Source organism: Acanthopagrus latus, chromosome 17 (genome assembly GCF_904848185.1).
Source record: "Acanthopagrus latus isolate v.2019 chromosome 17, fAcaLat1.1, whole genome shotgun sequence".
In the NCBI taxonomy this organism is placed as follows: domain Eukaryota; kingdom Metazoa; phylum Chordata; class Actinopteri; order Spariformes; family Sparidae; genus Acanthopagrus; species Acanthopagrus latus.
This window is the reverse complement of record NC_051055.1, coordinates 26,774,967-26,792,973: the sequence shown is the minus strand read 5'-3', so window position 1 is coordinate 26,792,973 and position 18,007 is coordinate 26,774,967. Positions and strand designations below refer to the sequence as shown.

At 44.5% G+C, this 18,007-nt stretch overlaps 1 protein-coding gene across 2 annotated transcripts in view; it reads left to right on the top strand.

The window, feature by feature from the left end:
• LOC119006607 (raftlin-like) overlaps positions 1 to 18,007 on the top strand; it is a 214,894-nt gene that overhangs the window by 145,462 nt on the left and 51,425 nt on the right. For both annotated transcript variants that reach the window (XM_037075495.1, XM_037075496.1), the window contains 2 exons: positions 1,642 to 1,819; positions 14,592 to 14,700. In XM_037075495.1, coding sequence (XP_036931390.1) covers positions 1,642 to 1,819; positions 14,592 to 14,700 — 287 coding nt within the window. The remainder of the gene's footprint in view (positions 1 to 1,641; positions 1,820 to 14,591; positions 14,701 to 18,007) is intronic.

Genomic DNA, 18,007 nt, shown 5'->3' with positions numbered 1-18,007 from the left:
TTTTTTTTCTCTCTCTCACTCTCTCTCTCTCTCTCTCTCTCTTTGGAAAGCAATTTTCCTTCTCGTCTTCCAGTTTGGTGCCTCTCCATTTCAATCTCGGCGGTGCTGTGTGGCATTATCATTAAAGATGAGCGAAGTCGGGCAGGTGTAGCTGCGCCGCAAACCTTTCTGCAACAATAAAGACCTCCCGCTTTAATTAAACAGAGGAAAAATCAAAACGAGGCTAACAGCTGTGATAAAGAATTTACATTCCTGTCATTTGCATAGTGTGACAGAAATAGTTCAGACGCTCAGAACTGCGGTGGAAAAATGTTTCCCATGTGGTTTCATTTCCACAGTTTACTCAGAGTCACCTGAAACCGAATGCAGCGTGAATCCTGGAACATCTAAAGTAATAAACTGCTCTCAGCTGTAAATGTCACTGCGTGCTGCAGCGGGGAAAGAGGGGAAAAAAAAAAAAAAAAACGACAGACAGTGGCAGAACAGAATTAAAGAGCCTTCAGTGGTGGAGGAAAAAAAAAAAAAGAAAGACTTCCAGCAACAGGCAGCGTGTCGGGGGGGCAGGTGTCAGCGAGGAAGTGTGGGGCAGGTGTGTGGGAGAGGAGCAGGACCAGGTGATTGGCTAATGCAGGGAGGGTCTGAGGGCATCTGGTGGACAGGTGGGGAATGATAAAGTCTGGAAAGGTCAATGAAAAGGCAGGTGTTAGAAAGAGGCTCAGTCCCGGGCATGTTCTTCCCCGCCGTCAAACAGTCCAGTGTAAGAGGGCGGCCACATTTTCTGCACACTTTGCCGAAGGGAATTACCCACAGTTCATAGCGCCGTTATTTTAAACAGAGGGGATATAATAGTGCATTCAAAATATTCACATGACCAGCCCCTCAAGTCAGGGCAGCAACTCGTAAAAATCAGAGAACACGAGTTTTGGGACACCAGATGCCAACACATGAAATATGGAGGTCATTGATGATAACATTTCTTCCTTCGTCACTCAGATACTGGAGACAGTTGCCAATGTGTTGTTTTATTATTATATACGCAACGTTTTATAACTTTTTTCCTCTGGAACCTCTAATTAAATGTTTCTACTGCGTGTATGTGCACTATTGCTTTTTTTCTTCTTTTTTTAAAACATATAATTAAAAGTGCCAAACCCACGAGATGCCGTGAAATGTCTCACTCCTATTTTTACCGTCTCATCCTCTTTAAACCTCTCACACTCAAACACTCACCAGGTGACGTCAGCTAAGTCTGTGAGACACCGTGACAGTTAATGTCGTCTGAGCCGCTTCCAGTTGAAAGTGATTCATACTGCAGGAAATCCAGTTTAACCTCCTTGTTCTCTTTTTTTTTTCACCCCAAGAAAAATCTTCTTTTAAAGTGATTCAGTTTGGAGACTGAGCAGTGATTTCATTAGAATAAACAGAAGAAGAAGAAGAAGTGTGTTGACCTCAAACATGGATAACAGAAAAACACCACTTGTGTGTTGTGTGATGAGCAAGAAACTGTTTCATTTCCTGACAAAGTCTGATGAAAAACCAGCAAAAGATGTGTCCAGATAGATAAACGATGACCTCGTCAGTCATTCCACCTCCAAAATTGTGTTGTCTCACGCTTCTTTGTTCTCTCCGTTCGTCTCTCAGGTGGGACGTCCACGCTGCGTCTCTCGTCGGTGCGCGAGCTGCCGGGCCAGCTGCAGGAGCTCTACCAGCAGGGCTTCGTCCTGGCCTCCGTCCACCCGTTCATCCACCCCTGTGGTCCAGAGTCCAACAGCCCCCAGCACCAGCTCTACCGGGCCATACTGGTGCGACTGAACGACGGGTAAGCGACCATTAAACACTGTATGTGATGCATTTATAATGGAGGCAAGGGTCAAAGCATTAGTTCCCACGAGTGTGAGGCTAATGGAGAACGTCCACCTACGGTTTCTTCAGTCAGTTTAGTCGTTAAAGGTCAAAGACAATGACTGTGTTCCAGTTTGTGTTCCAGTGAAAAGTATGCAGAAGTATTACTGAAGTATTTTCATTACGATGTCTCCTCGAGGAAGATTAAGGCCATGCTCAGTATAATTGTGGTGCTTCAGGCTAATAGCTAATATCCTCCACAGATATTTACAGAAAAAAAAATAAAGATTCTCATAAACAGAAGATCAGTTTTAAAGGTGCACTACGTAGTTTCGGGGGAGAAATTATAACCAGAAGAGAAAAAAGAATCTTCACAGACAGATTGTTGAAACAAACTAAACAAACAGACTCTCTTCTCTGTCATGGCCGAACAAACAAGCTGAGCTCAAGGGACGACACAGTTTCACACCGTTTTTACTTTGTTTATATATGGCGGACCCTGCCACGTTCCTATACTCAAACAGTGACCTTCTCTGCCTCTGGGAGCAGCTTGTTTGTTCAGTTATGGAGTAAAAAACAATATTTCTGTTTGTATTATTACCTTGTTAATACTGTAAATGACACAGTGAGCCTTCATGTTTTGGGTAAATTCAGATTTTCATGTTGAAATTTTAGAGTTTTAAGGATTTGAGGGTCGATTTAATGATTAAAAAAAATGCAACTTTACATATTTTTTTTTTTTTCACTAAAATTGATGAGATGAATAACAAACACACATAGTTGCAGCCCGCCGGTTTACACAGATTGTTGAGTATCTCTTTAATGAATCAGCCACACTGTCATTAGTGGGGGGGGGGGGGGGTGAAAGGTTATGACGATTAAAGGAAGGGAGCGCTCATTAGAAGACATTTATTTTACCAAACAGAGGCGGGGGGCAGACCCTGAGGTAATCATCTTCCGGGGGGCCTCAGACATCTTCGCTTCACCCCTGAGACTGAGACCATGAAACAGTGTAGCCATTAGAGCCCCTTAAGAAAATATCTTGATTACTGATTAATCTTAATTGGTGCAATTATGCAGAAAAACACTTGATGGGAATCAGGTTTGATTTATCCTCATGTGTTGCAAAAAAAGAAAAAAAAGCACTGCTAGCTTATGATTTATATAATGATTCTGAATATCTGCGGCTACTTTTTGTGTCGTGTTTTATGTTGGTAACATGTTATAGAGAGATCGCACAATGGCTGCCACCTAAAAATAACAGCCGCGATTATTGTTGTATTTCCTGTCAGTCGGACAACCTTTCAGTGTTTCTACACGCGAGCGTCTAAACATCTGCTTGTGGCTCTGCAAGCTGTCATGTAGGCAGCTGTATCTGGACGTGAGTCAGCAGTAATCTCAGTCGTCCATCTCCTCGCTCTTTCAACGCTCCGGCCAAAACCGGCTGCACGGCCCAAAGTCACCGCCGCCCCCTACATCTGCCCTCCAGCCCTGTGCCCAAGCCCCTCTGTCCTGGGAACTGTGGGGGTTGGTGTGTCGTTTTTCGGTCAGGGAAGGGCGCCAGGGAGCGGCTCCAAGGGTGGTAGAAGGGCATGTAGGAGGGGTGACAGAGGGCTGGAGGGTGGAGGTTTTGTCTTGTCTGAATCCTTCTTCCTCTCCAGACTGTATCAAACTTCAGCTTTCGGGGGAAATTCATCCTGAGGTTTTGAGGTTTTTGGGGTCTGACTGACAGCGAAGGGGTCAGTGAACCTGATCAGCTTCAAGTCAGTTCGAGTCAAAAACATGACAATCAAAAAGACTGATGCCGCGAGGAGAAGTTTTTCTCTCCCTGGCAGCAGTGACATGCAGACAGGCGGAGTCCAGCATCTGAAGCCCCAGTGGCTGCTGGTGTCTGGCTCTGAAGTCCGGTGGAACATCCAGGCCTGTTTACCAAAACACAGTTCCCTGGCTGCAGGGCACGGATGTGTGTGAGGGGGTCTGTCTGCTGTGTGTGTGTGTGTGTGTGTGTGTGTGTGTGTGTGTGTGTGTGTGTGTGTGTGTGTGTGCGTCTTGCCTCGGTCTGAAGATATCCACTTCTTAGACCTCACTCTTCTTTGGATTGTTTTCTGAGGTTTGCATGTCAACTAAATAAGTGTTGGCAATGCACAACTCTGCAAACAACAGATATTTTGACACTTTACGTTCCTTTATGTCGCAATTTTGTATGTTTGTTAAGGTTCAGTCTTCAATTTTAAGTCTTGACAATGCCAAGTTCTGTCAGCGACAAACAGGTCTGGAATTGTCCAGATGTCTCATGAAAAGCATCTGGTTCTGTCGGCAACAAATACATCTGGAGTGGTTTTCCGTCTCATCACAAATACCTGGTTTTGTCACCATAAACAGGTCTGTAAATGCTCCGACGTGTCGCGTTTTTGCCGGCACAAATACACCCGGAAAATGTCCTGACATCTTCTCCCAAAAACACCCAGTTCTGTTGCCACAAATGTCCTGATGTCTCGTCACCAGCATCTGGTGCAGATGAAGACGTCCTGACATCTCATCAAAAACACCCACTTCTCTCTGCAGCAAATCCATGTGGACATTTGTCGACATCACATCAAAACCATCTGGTTTTGTCTCCTCCATCTCCTGGCTTGAAATTCTGCTCATATACATGCCATGCAAACATGATGTAACACGTATTTTATGAAAATCAACATGGTTCATGATGCGAGATGTACAAATTTAAACATATCCACGGTTTGCAGAAACAGTAATACCAACATTTTGTTCTGGCGACTCGGCTGTGCATTTTCCATTCGCTCCGTCTTTGTGCCTATGTTATGTAGCTTGTGTGTGTGTGTGTGTGTGTGTGTGTGTGTGTGTGTGTGCTGGATAAATCCTCCTCTCTGCTCCTCCGCTGCAGAATCCACCACGAATCCCTCGCAGCTTAAAACACATTTCTGAATGCCGACAAACCATTTCTGTAATTTCTTCACTGCTGAGCATAAGCACAACACCACAGCCACTAATCTACATTGACATCTCAGTCATTTAGCTAAAGCTCTCACCCACAGCGACAGTACAATAACTGCAGAAAACCAATACCCGATATTACCAGCAACCAAGAGTGAGGAGCGCAATAATCAGAGCCGCTGTGCACTGACAGCTCTGCTGCAACCACAGACTGATCATGTAACATAAATGGCACAGAAGACATGAAATAAATACTAAAGAGAGACTTACTGTGGAGGGCTTTTGTTCTTGTTGTTGTTTTCAGCAAAAATTAATGAATAGAGGCTCAGGGATGAGATTCAGAAGAGGGGAGCGAGGATGACCAGAGGGAATTTGGAGAAAAAGATGAATTTAAGATAAGAAAAGATGAAAACTTTGTTGATCCTCATGGGAGAGGAAGAAATATAAGGATTCAAACTAGAAGAAGAAGAAGAAGAAGAAGAAGAAGAAGAAGAAGAAGAAGACAACTATAATACAAGGCAATAAACAAAACACAATTCATTCTAAAAGTAATAAATTAGAGAGAGAACAATTAATTGGTTTGCGGTATTGGATGCTGGTGATAATCTAAACTCTTAGGTGCAATGAGAGTGTGCGGAAATTGTGTCCTGAGGTAAAAAACGTTTTTCTCAGTGCCAACGTGCCTCGTGTCTCCCTTCCTCTCGTCCTCGCCGGTGTTCGTTGGAGATATCGGGGTTTGTTTTCCTCTCTCCAGGAGGAACCGCAGCTCTTCCTTGTCGTACAGCGTGAGGAGGGTGCGTGAGATAATTCCTCACAGCAAACATGACAACTTCATTTTGGGTTCGTCAAACTTTCCGTTTTATCGCCGTTCACTGTTAATTTTTTTTTGCCAGAGTGTGCAAAATGTGTTTAGGACGCCGCCTCGCTTCCTGTCAATCACCTGACAGCCGCAGAAAACACAGCAGGAGAAAAATAAATATAAAATTTGCAAACTAGTTGCCAGAGAGTTTTACTCCTCACATCCAGTTGTGTTTTATCTGAGGCCTCTTTGTGCGTCGGGGTTTCACACAGAATTATTTTATGTAATTTTAAAAAGTAGATGTTGAAAGAGTGACACTCATTAGTCATGTTTCCTTTTCATCGTGTCTCACCATGCCTCATCGACCACGAGGCTTCATGTCAGTGGCCTCCACCTCCTACCTGCTGCACGTCGCAGTAACAAGAATGCTTGAATGATTTTGTGATCTGTCACCTCGGTGGTTTGTGTTCAGTTTAAGCGGCTTCAGGGAACGTCCGGTGTTTGTTAATTCTGGCAGCTCCTGCAGACAAAAGCTGTGCGAGGACCACCACCTCGCGTCGTTAAAGATCTTGATCCGCCTGGCGAGCGCGTTTGTTTTGGAAGCAAGTGAAAGATCGCAGCAACACATTTATTATTCTTAAACGCGGCTGATTGCAGAAAGCATGCAGTGAGGTAACGTCTGTACTTGTTTGGCCATGTAAGATGAGAAACTGCAATATGATGACAGAGACGCAATGAAAAGCTTCCTCTTTCTTCAGGCTGCGACAGTTTAATTTCATAACTTTCAGGACAGAATAGGTTGTTTTTTTTAGTCAGAATAATCATATAGGGGTAAAATAAAGGCATCACTATCAAACTGAGACTGTTTCATAACCAGTTAATAACTTCTTGTAGTACCTGTGTAAAGTTAGGAACGACTGTGATGGTTGGAAGTCAAACTTGAGCCAAACTATCCTCCCTGACTTGCTCCCTACGATGTTTTGTGGCCTTCTAGTTACGCCACACAGTCATCACTCACACGATCACTTGATCTTTTCATTTCAAGTGTTTGTAAGTTTTGAGCACATTTCTGAAACGTACGTACAAATGTGTTTCCATCAGCTGCCTTCATGTGAAAATAATGAAGATGTGACTCTGATCCATCACAGCTTTTCAATCACCGCCGCTCACATGAGATGGATCTTTTTTATCTTTTACAATCAGTGAATTTATCGCCTTCTATCCATGCGGTCATGATGTTTTTATCAGCTGATATGGCGATGTTATAGAAGAAGCACCAGCAGGACTTACACACACTCTTTTTTTCAATAAAGCAACTTTTCCGCCTGAGTCAAGGATAAAAAAAAACGTAATATGCTTGGAGCTGCTGTGGCTCAGGAGTCAGAGCGGGTCGTCCACTAATCGGAGAGCTGGTAGTTCAATCTCTGGCTCCAGCTGCATGTCGAGCAAGGTACTGGCTGTTCCATCGGTGTGTGAGTGTACAGAAATATTGTGGGGCTTCGATAAGAAGCACTATTTACTTACCACTTAAAGTTTTTTAAGCACCAATAAAATGTCAGTGTCATGTCAGTGGTTCTAAGTAGTTTTAGTTCTATAGCACAGCAGAAAATGTCCTTTAAATGAAATCAGTTACGTTCCTCCGCACACTGAAAAGTACCATAGCTTGACTCAGTTCTAATAATTTCACCAAACGTATCAGAAATAATGTTTTGGTGCAGCAGATGGCTCTTGATGCAACAGCACCGCTGAGGCACGGCAACCATTACTACTGAGAGGAAAGTGTGAAACGCTGCTGGAGCCAAGTCAGAACTTTTTGGTGGTAAACAGTTGGGGTAAAAAAGAAACAGAGAGCCACACTTTCTGAATTAATCCAGAAGTTAATCTGCAAGTGAACTGATTTAAACTGCTAAGTGTTTGATCAGGTTTCTACTGTACGACGTCGAATCTTTAGCTTCAGCTCAGCTCACGCAGCTGAACCCAAAGTTCAGCGACTGAATGTTTTTCACTGAAACAGTTGGGAGTCGTAGTCAACATCTCTCCTCAGGTTTTCATGAATACAGCCGCGCACCTTTGACTTCTTATCAAAGAACCAGACGTTTTCAAAGCCAGTTGTTCAGCTTTTATTCCGACGAAGCCTTGGAACTGCCACCCACTGTTGTCTGTGCAGAGAGTGATCATGACGTTTTTACTTTTTAGTAATGCATGTTACTCCCACTACTTTCACCTTCTTGGTAAATGCATAAATCCGCCAACATTAGTGCACCTATTGCTGGGTGAAAACAAGGCAGTCTGCCACATTTGAGAAGGTCACATAGTTGTGATGCACGGCACCTTATGTGCCCTCCCCTGCTCGCAGATTGTGTCCATTAGTAATCACCTCCCATGCCGTCGTGTGGAACACCTTGGGTTCACGTTCAGCATGCCCAGACATTCGTACCATTCCAAACACTCCTGCTGCAAAACAGAAATATCGATTCCGTATGAAAAGATCACAGTTGAATGGACTGCATCGCTCCTTTTTTTTTTAGAAAAAGAAATGCTTGCCTGGCTCTGGAGGAAAAAGACACCATGAGGGGCGAAGCGAGGAAGGAAAAGAAAATCACAGTCGGAGTGTGAAGAAGTAGAGAGAGGAAGACAGAAGGAGGCTGAATATAGGATAAAAAGAGAGAGAGAGAGAGAGAGAGAGAGAGAGAGAGATTGAGTGAAAAGGGCAGAGGAGTCTGCTATCCTTTGATGGCCCTGACCGAAAGCAGGGGCGCGGGCTTTATCTCCGGCGTCTGTCACCGTGGAGACAGCTGCTCACATCAGCACCAGCCCAGGGGAATCCAAATCTCCAACCAGGAAAAAAAAAAAAACCAAGGCAGAGAAACATGAGAAACCAAAAAAAAAACCCGGAGCATCTCCTCTCCAGTTCCCCTCGCTCTGTCAGAAATCAAAAGAAAGAAGAAGAAGGAAAAGAAGACGACTGGGAGGGGGTTGCTGGGGGGGGGGGGGGGGCTGTTACAGTGAATGGGATTGAGAACACGACAGCGAGCAGCCATTCACCCGTCGCTCCAAAACACACAGCTCTTTTTGCAACTGCACTAAAAAAAACGGGGGAAAAAAAAACAAAGCGAAAATCAAGGTAGAGGAGCTGACTGACGCGCGGCAGCCGTACGAGCGTCTTTATTTAGCATTCACAGTGTGTCTGCGGACACAATCACCGTCATGTCCCGGCTGTGTTAGAGAGGCTGAGCAGACGAGGCGCTTCACGTGGAGCTGGTGACGCTGCAGGAATCCGTGCACAGTCAGGAGCTGCGCAGAGGTTGTGCACATACAGCGGCGTGTCGTCTGTAAATGTTAAGATGCTGTCACCTGACCGACATATCTCGTTAGGTTGGTTATAACGTTAGGAACCTTTGATGGCGCCCCCCCCCCCCCCCCCCCCCCCCCAATCCCCTCCACTCCTGCAGGAAACAAGTAGAAAAAAAAAAAAAAAACTGCATTGCAGACAGGATGGATTGGACCGTTTGAAAATTTTTAAATGTCAACTGTCAAATTTCCCGGTGTTCAATTTGATTGCGATGGAATGGGGTTACAGTTCAGCAGGCAATGTCTGACGGGATATATTCATCATTATTGGGTAATTGCAAGGAGCTCCGGCGTGCTCAGCCGGAGAAAAAAAGCGAGGGACTGAATGAGAGAGATGGGGCTGAGAGGTAGGAGAGGGGTGGAGAAAAGAGGAAAATAGAGAGGTACGGACTGAAAACCATTAGAGGGGATTTGCTCCGGTGAAATCTCTCACAAATGTGTGAAAATGTGACATTAGGAGGGGAGGCTGCGCTGTGTTATTAAAGCTGCACGGCGACAGCGTGCTAAACACGGGTTCAGATGCTCCCTGGCTGTGTCTTTATTCCCGTAAAATGAGCGGTGTGTGATGGAGGTGGGTGAGAGGCTCTGACACGGCTCTGTTCCCCCGATACAAAGAAGCGCGCTCGCGTTTTCATTAACATCCGCCGACTATAATGTGAGTAACGCCGTATGCAGCCTTGAGCTCCTTTCTGTAGCATGATGAAAGCTTTTATCGTGCGAGTGCAACTCACCTCCTTTCAAAGAATTTCCTCAAACAGGTTAGACTGACGCAACGAACTGAACACTTTACTGAATACACATCTTATTACTCCACAACAATGATCGCTTTAATCCAAATACGCCCCGATCTGACCTCTTGTTTCAGCTGCGTACTGTATATCTCCTGTATCACGAAGTCCTGCAGGTGGTGTGATGCACTCATGACTCCAGCAGCTTATACATATATGTAAGGATTGGTGGTTTAGTCTTTAAATCCAAACTGAAGTGATTCAGATCTCACAAGGCCATTTTAAAAAGGGACAATATTTAAACTCTCACCATTCAAAGTTGTGGTAACTGTATCGTGGCCACATTAGTTCTCGCTGGCTCGTTGGATGTCAGCGTTAATCGGTCGCTCCACCAAAAAGACTGAAAATATCTCAACGCCTTTCCAACATACAACAGACTTTTCCTCTGGTCACACTATAAGTTAGGAATCTTTGGTTTTCAGTTCAAGATCTTGGAAACAGAAGATCAGTTCAAACTGTGTTCATGCTTTCCTGACTGAGCCACCTGCAGGTGGAAGTTTTCACTCATTCACTTAAATGAAAAAACTTATGCGTCTCTGTTACGCATAAAAAATCACCAGGGAAATCATCGTGGTTTGTCTTTAAATATCTCTTTCGGTCTGACTTCGAAAACCTCCAGGCATCTTTAAAAATTTCCAGTGGTGTGAGTCAAGCTGTGGTCGGCCGGTTGGCAGCCTTGCTGGCTTGTGATAGCACCACCGCCCCACCCACTCCAGCTGCGACAGGCTGGTCACCAACTTTCTTACCCGCTCTCTGATGAGCGATCTGATGTTTCCCTTTAAGTCATAGCAACAGGTGAGCGTTTATCAATATGTATAACAAAGGTTTAGTCATTTTTACACATTTTAGTGCAGAAATGTTTAATCGGCGTCCCTGTTAGTACGAACAGTGATGCTGACGATTGAGTCTACAAATAAAAGAGCATCATCGAGAAACTCTGATAACAGAAACACCAAAGAATTTGCAGTTATTGCCACAAACGTATAATGAAGAAAGAAGGTGGCCAGTTTATGCAAATAACTTCAACCAGTAAAACTCAATCGAGCTTCAGTGTTGTTCTCAGAAGACTTCAGGATTCAAGGAGGATTAAAAGTGGTCGCAGACACTTTGTTACTGTTTGTCTTCCAGTGAACGACGATAATATATGTCAACACCATCCCTTTTTCATACCTCGGTGAACACGGAGTAATTGGAAGCCGCACATTTACAAATGATATAGCCGCTACGCTGCTAAAAACAAATCCCAAAGCTGGCCATTAACAGGTAATACGCAATTAGTTACCATGTGAACGTTGAGCTCCAGCGGGAGAGATTAGTCCAACACAAGATGCTCTGTGGCAAAGCAAAGCGCGTGACCCATCTGTGGGCAGACAAGGAGAGTAGATGGAGGGGGGGGGAGGAGGTTTAGCAGGTGTATTAACCCAGGAGGGAGCTCCAGGTAGGCAGGCAGGCATTTGACACTCGTCTAACCACACGAGACCTCAGCAGTTGACAGCCGGTGCGGCACGCTGCATGAAAAGTCACTGTTTCACACAGAGAAGATGGACTGCAGGTGATGCAGCTGCTATTTTTAACCCGAGGCCTCCCTCCAGGACTGAGTGCACGGTTTGAATTGTTGTTCTCACCCTCCTCTCTCTCTCTCTGTCTCCTCTCCTCTGCTGCAGAAGTCTGCCTCCACGCAGAGTTTTGTTCCAAAATGAGTTATTCACCGCTTGAAAACGAGGTGTCGCCTTCGCTGTGCAAAACATTTGACAGCACAAACGGAAATCAAAGCTTAAGTGCTCGCTTTTTTATTTAAAAGAAAAAGTCCTTTAGAAGGACTGAATCATTTTTATTTAATGATATATTCCCAATGATGTAGTGCAGCCTCAATTTCTCTCCAATATCATGAAATAAAAAGAGCTTTTCATTACATCCTTTGAAGCTGCCTTTTCAACATGAAGCATATCGGGACGCCTGCTCAGTGAAGTCGAGTATAATAATCAAGAATTAAAGAAAGGAAAGACAACAAATGGCTCGTGCTCGGCCGCTGACTGTCAGTACCTCTCTCTTCCTCTCTGTTCTGCATCCTGAACACGGTTGATTGTGCTTCATGGCGAACCAACAGAGGATACATCCACCTGCTCTGACAGCATCACCAGTCTGCCGCCATCGCGCCTTTGAATGTTATGACGCTGCGAAAAAAAAAAAAAAAGAGTGAGAGGCGGCTCTCAGCTCGTCGTAATGAATGTTTCACAGAGCGTTTGAAGTTTGTACTTCACGAGTCAGTCGGCCCAGTTTCTGCTCCGCTGTGTGCTGCGACAGCGATCTGTACGCACAGCGCCGGGTGTCGTGACAGCAGAGCAGCAGTGCGGTGACGATGTTGCTTTTTGTGGGGAGCTGGATGGATGATGTAAGTGTCCATTGGTTATGCCGTTAGGTCTAAGGCCAGGGTCCTAAAGTGATTTTTAAAGTGCCTGATTCTGATTCATGTGGGGATAATACTAGACTTTGACTGGAGCGAGCCTGTGAAGATGAAGGTTAGCGATGTTTGTTCAGACAGTGAAAATGGAATATTTTGACAGGGCTGGGAAAGAAAACAGATTCAGACTCATCAAGCAAAAAGACATCAAGGAAATACAAAGAAGCTCGTCTGAACAGGCGCGTGTCTTTTGTGTATTAAAACTCTGGCAGCTCAGGGGAACTTTAAAGGGGCACTCCTCCAACTTTATATGTCAAAGTGATTTTTTTTTTTTTTTTTTTTTTTTTTTTTACAAAGACTCGACTACCTTTTCAAGCCTGAAAAAATAACTCAAATTATGCCAGCTCGGTCTTGGAGAGCAAAAATCTTTAGAAGAAAGCAGTGTGTGATGGACTAGAGGTTTAAAGTTTGAACATTTTGTTGTTTACCAGGCAGGTGAGTGTGAGTGAGGCTGCTCACTTCCAGTGTTTCTGGATCTTCGACCGAACGTCTCTGTCTCTGCTGCACTTTTTTACTGTTCCTTTCTAAAAACCCGCCTCTTGTGAGTCCCATCATGACATTACATTACTAAACAGCTGGGTGTCCCCTTTAATTTGCATTTTTCATGCGAACAACAGCAAATCCTGTAAAGACAAAATGAGGCACGCAGTTAGTTTAATTTGCTGTGTTTTAGTGAAATAACAGGAGCAGTTTGATGGGTTTTTGTATTTGCTTTCTTGCTGAGTGTAGAGAAGATTGATTTTCAGATCTATTTGCTGAATATGAAGCTGCAGCCAGTCGCTGTTCGCTCAAAGGTTAGTTTATATCTTCATGTAGAAAAACCAAAGCGTGAAAAGGGGAGTTGTATTCACAATTATTCTTGACCAGTTGATGTACACTAAATACGTACATATCCCAACACAACAGCCAGAGTAAATGATGAACTTTACTTTATGTTGCAGCTTTATGTTACTTTAAGCTCCGTTTTCTATTTTATGATGTGAGATCGCTGTGACGGGTGTAGGCACAAAAACCACTTGGTTAGGTTCAGGAAAAGATCATGTTTCAGCTTTAAATACCTGATTTTGTTGCCACAAACACAGCCGTATGCCGTCTTGTCTGGTTTCAGGCCTAAAGATGTTGACAAGCTGTGGTTCCTTGTCAAAAATATCCAGGGGTTTCACACTTACAGGTGTTGAGATGCATTCTTGAACTGCAGTCACTGTCTTGGCAGCTTCCCTCCCTCTACAGTCACACCACCATCTTCCCCCTCCGCCTCTCAACAGGACTTTCAGGTCATAAAGATTTAATGTGAGCTTGATACGACATGTTTTGTAGAAATATCAATATTGTACAAATGACTGCACGGCGACTGGGCTGGCTCCTCCTCTAAAGAAAACTTCCCTTTAAACTGTTAGAACTGCTTTGCTACTAATTTCCCAAATGTTGTTTATTGCTGATACATTAAATTCCTCAATCTGCTTCCAGTCGGGGGCATGACAGAGAAATCTCTTTGATAAAGTCTCGGTAACACACACACACACACACACACACACACACACACACACCAAAACACACACAGAGGCAGTGATGAGAGTTGGACTCAGAGGGGGGCTTTGCATCAACTGGGAAGCTGAAAGCAGAGCCTTTAATACACACACCAGCATCTTTTATCCTCCCACACATCAGGTGTCCATGTAAAGCCGTACCTCTCGCAGAGCGCGCGCGCACACACACACACACACACACACACACACACACACACACCTACTGTATGTGTGTGTAGACTCTGTAGCACGCGGAGGAAAAGGGCGTGTGGGGCTTCTTCTTCTTGTCAACAGGATGAGGAGCAGGGGGATGGAGGCTGGGGCATTCGTCTCCTCAGGGCTGGCTCTGGGATTTCCTCCAGAGGACAGAATAGGAAAATACAGCACCATATAAATAGATTCTCCCCGCTCAAAATACTGATATGGCCTCAGCGGGGGGGGGCTGAAGGCGGGTGGGAGGGCTGCACAGACGAGATTTGCATTGAATTTCCTGCTCTCTGTGCTCCACATGTGCTTTCCTTCATCCTTGTGGATCTTTGTCTCACTTAAGTGTTTTATTGTATTTTCCTCCCCGCCTCCCGCAGGGCAACAATACCATTAACAAAAGCTTCTTGATGCAGCGCAATTTGTTGATAAGGGGGATTTTTTTTTTTTTTTTTTTGTATTATAGATTTGATGTCTGTTTGTGGATGTTTCATGACTGTAATTTCTGAGATTTCAAGGCTGCTCGCAAATGTGTGTTTGCACGAGTGTGTGTGAACGCATGGGTACCCCCTGTGTGCTCGAGAGCACTCGTCCAGCAGGCTGTCTGGCTCGAAGGCTGAAACTCATTGTCCTCTCTGTCTCCCCCCCCACTGTGGTGCCTGCAGGGCGGAAAGGAGCCAGTCGGTCTGCCCACCGTACAAACTACAGCTGGAAGAGTGTCTGACTGCCGAGCAGGTGCCCACCCCAGAGCTCATCCAGGGCTACGTCAAGAAGGTAGGGGCCCGCGTTACAAATGCCAAGCTGAAGGTTTTGTCAGTTTGCGCCCAGCTGGAAGGAGGGAAGCAGGGAGGAAGAGATGGTGAAGGATAGATGCAGAGACAATGTGGAGGCTTTTTATATATATATATACACACCGAGTCAGGGATCCAACGCAGAGTAGCATGTGAGGAAATGTACCAGAATAGAAATTCAGCCCGCTACCAAAACGTTACTTTGTTCAACATGCCACACAACACAATGTTTACATGTTTGCAGCTGTGTTTCAGTGAATCAGCCACATGGCTAAACGTGCCTGCTGTCAAGGCTGAAGGCTTTTTTTTTTTTTTTAAACAGCAGCTTGTCACAGAATGCTCCGAGCACAGTTGGCAATAAAGTACACTGTGTTGGAGGAGTGACAGAGGGGTTTCTTTAAACGTGATTGCCACTTTTGAAAAATAAGAAAGAAAAACGTAGGGGGGGTGGCGGTGAAGTGTGTTAGTGTTTGTGTTTGTGTGTGTGTGTGTGTGTATTTCAGGAGATGTCAGGTATGGATTAGTGGAGCTTTTTGTTGGCAGCCCTCTGATATGAGCCATGTTGGCAGGCTTCTGCTACAACTACGAATGTGCTTGTGGTGGATTTATTAACTTCATCCATCCAACGTTTGCTGACCCGGTTCTGCTTCAGCCGTAGGCGGTGTACGCAGTGGACAGATCTTCCTGATTTCAAAAGTGAAGCCGTTGCTTTAAAGTGCCTTAAATATGCATTTTTTCTCATGGCCAGCAGGTCTCCACTGGTTGCAAAAGAAGTTGGATTGTGTGTAAGCTTATGAGAAAATGACTCTACTTCTTATTAAACAGTTTCTTACTGAGTTTATTGTTTCAGTCACTAGTTTCAAGGCTTCGTCAATAGAACTGTTTATATTGTAAATTATGTAATAACCTGTTCAGAGTAAAATCGAAAATAAATCAACAACTACCGCAGCGTGTCCTCTGCCTCTCAGTCACATCCAATCAGAACATCGTCCCCAGCTCCGCCCTGTTGAGTAACTATGGTAATGAAAACCAAGATGGTGACGGCTATAATGTCAAGCTTGAATAGCCCACAAGCTAGTGGGTGACGTCACGGTAGGTTTATACTTGGCTCAAGCCAAAGCGACCAACAGAATGTCAACATAATTGTCTAAAAACTACCACAAATATTCATCCAGTCATGCAGCAGTTTATCGTCTTTAATCCTCTTGGTTTTAGGGAACAATAGTGGTCGAGGTAATCAGAGCAGAGATCTTGTCATGTCATGACTCAATCAAAAAAAAACTACACGTAACCAACTGTTACCTAATCGAGAGGAGACACAAGAACAAAACAAAACTTTTTATAACTTTTTGCACTCAGAAGGGACAAATTTTGTCTTCTGCATGTCCATAATACAGCATATATCACTCTCAGAAGAGAGCGCTGTTCGATTACAGGCCACAGGTGGATGACAGTGTTGTGTCATGGAAGAAATCTGTTACTGAAGTGAAAATAGCAAAGTATTAATAAAACGTACTAAAGTAAAAGGTAGCTGGTGGAGGCAGAGCACTGTTGGATAGTTTCTAAACCACAGAATCATGTTGTATAGATTGGTAAACCTTTTGTTTCTCAAACCAAAATCTGTAATGTCTGTACAGCAGTGGCATTTAGATCGGTTCCCTCCCTAACCTCGCTCTCACAATCCAACTTCGTCTGCCACCAGGCATGAAATCTCCCGGGGAAAACGAAGGCCGACCGGCGCTCCGGTCACCCGTCATCTCTCTCTCTCTCCTCTGTTTCCACTTTAAGTGATGCCGCTTGAGCGAATGCATTCTCCACCTCTGAGCGGGTCCGAGCTGTAACATTTGTGAAGTTTTAACATTTATTGGTCTTTTTTTTTTTTATATCCATAAATCTCTCCCTCCTCAAATCCATCTGTCTCACAGACGTCACGGGATGAAAGGATTTATCTCTGGGTTCACACAGAGTTAATCATTTCTATGATTTTTCAATATGCAGCGTATTGTGCGTCTGCAGTGCCTGAATGTACGAATGTAATACTCTTAAAAAGCGGTGTTTCCTTAACGGTTCAAGGCTGAAGTTAATTAGCAAACCAAATAGCTTAACATCTCTGTATTTTTTCATGGGGAGGGGGGGAAGATGAAGGCAGCTAACAGCAGCTCACTGATCTGATAATGAATCGGCTCTGTAGCGCGTGTCGCTGCTACGAACGCGAGCCCGTTTGAAATGCCACTTCAGAAGATGTATATGTGAACACGCCCTCCTCTCTTGCGAGCTCGTTACGCCGCGTCATCATGATTCAAGCTCCTCTACCTAATCTGTGTATTACCGGCCGTGATGTCGGACCTTTGAAGCCTCGCCGCTGAACTTTTCTGTACGTTTTGCCCTTCGATTAGTCATGCAACCACAGTCCTGTAGGACCTCATTACTGTTGGTTATCATTTTAATCTACTGAGCTGCTACAGGACTGCTGGAGGAGGAGGAGGAGGAGGAGGAGGCCATGCTAGAAATCTATTAAAAGGGAAGTGGACATGGATGAGTGGTGGAGGAGTGAGTCCATTTCCTTCAGCCTCTCTCATGGATTCTGTTTCCTTCTGTTTTTCTCCCTCTTCATCTTCTTCTTTCTTTTTTTAACTCTCATTTTCTCTCCCCTGTCTCAATCTCCGTCGTTATCCCTCCTCCTCCTCCTCTCCTCCTATCATCTCTCCCCTCACTCTCTCAAATCTCTCCCTCTCTCTCTCTCTCTCTCTCCCGGGGTTTTTTCATCTTGACCTTCAGACACCTCCTCCTGGTGCCACTTTAATAACTTACGGGGGGAAATAGGAAATGTGGTCTCAAGTCAAAATTGAAATGGGTTTTTCACTGCGAGCTGTTGATATTCCGGCGGCAGAATAAGAGGAAAGCTGCTCCCAGAATATTTTTCATCAAGTTGGCGCTCGGCGTCATTTTCGGCTAATGAAGAGAAATGATGTGATGCAAAGTTTTTTGCTTTTTGACCTCGAAACCTCATTTTCTTGACCCGGGTCGGTTCCTTCACGGGTCAGAGCAACTTGTCCTTACATTTAGATTGAGAAGTTTAGAGGAATGCTAATGTTGTCCTCCATTTATTCTTTAATAATAATGCAGCGAGTGCATTACTGTTCAGTATATCTCAGTGGTGCATACAGGACGTTTTCTTATCCTCAGATTCAATCATCGCCCTCAGCATCCAGTTTCCCTCCTTCCCTTTAGCTAGTAGCCTCAAGGTTATTAAACATGGTCTCATCCCGCCTGTATACATAAAATATATT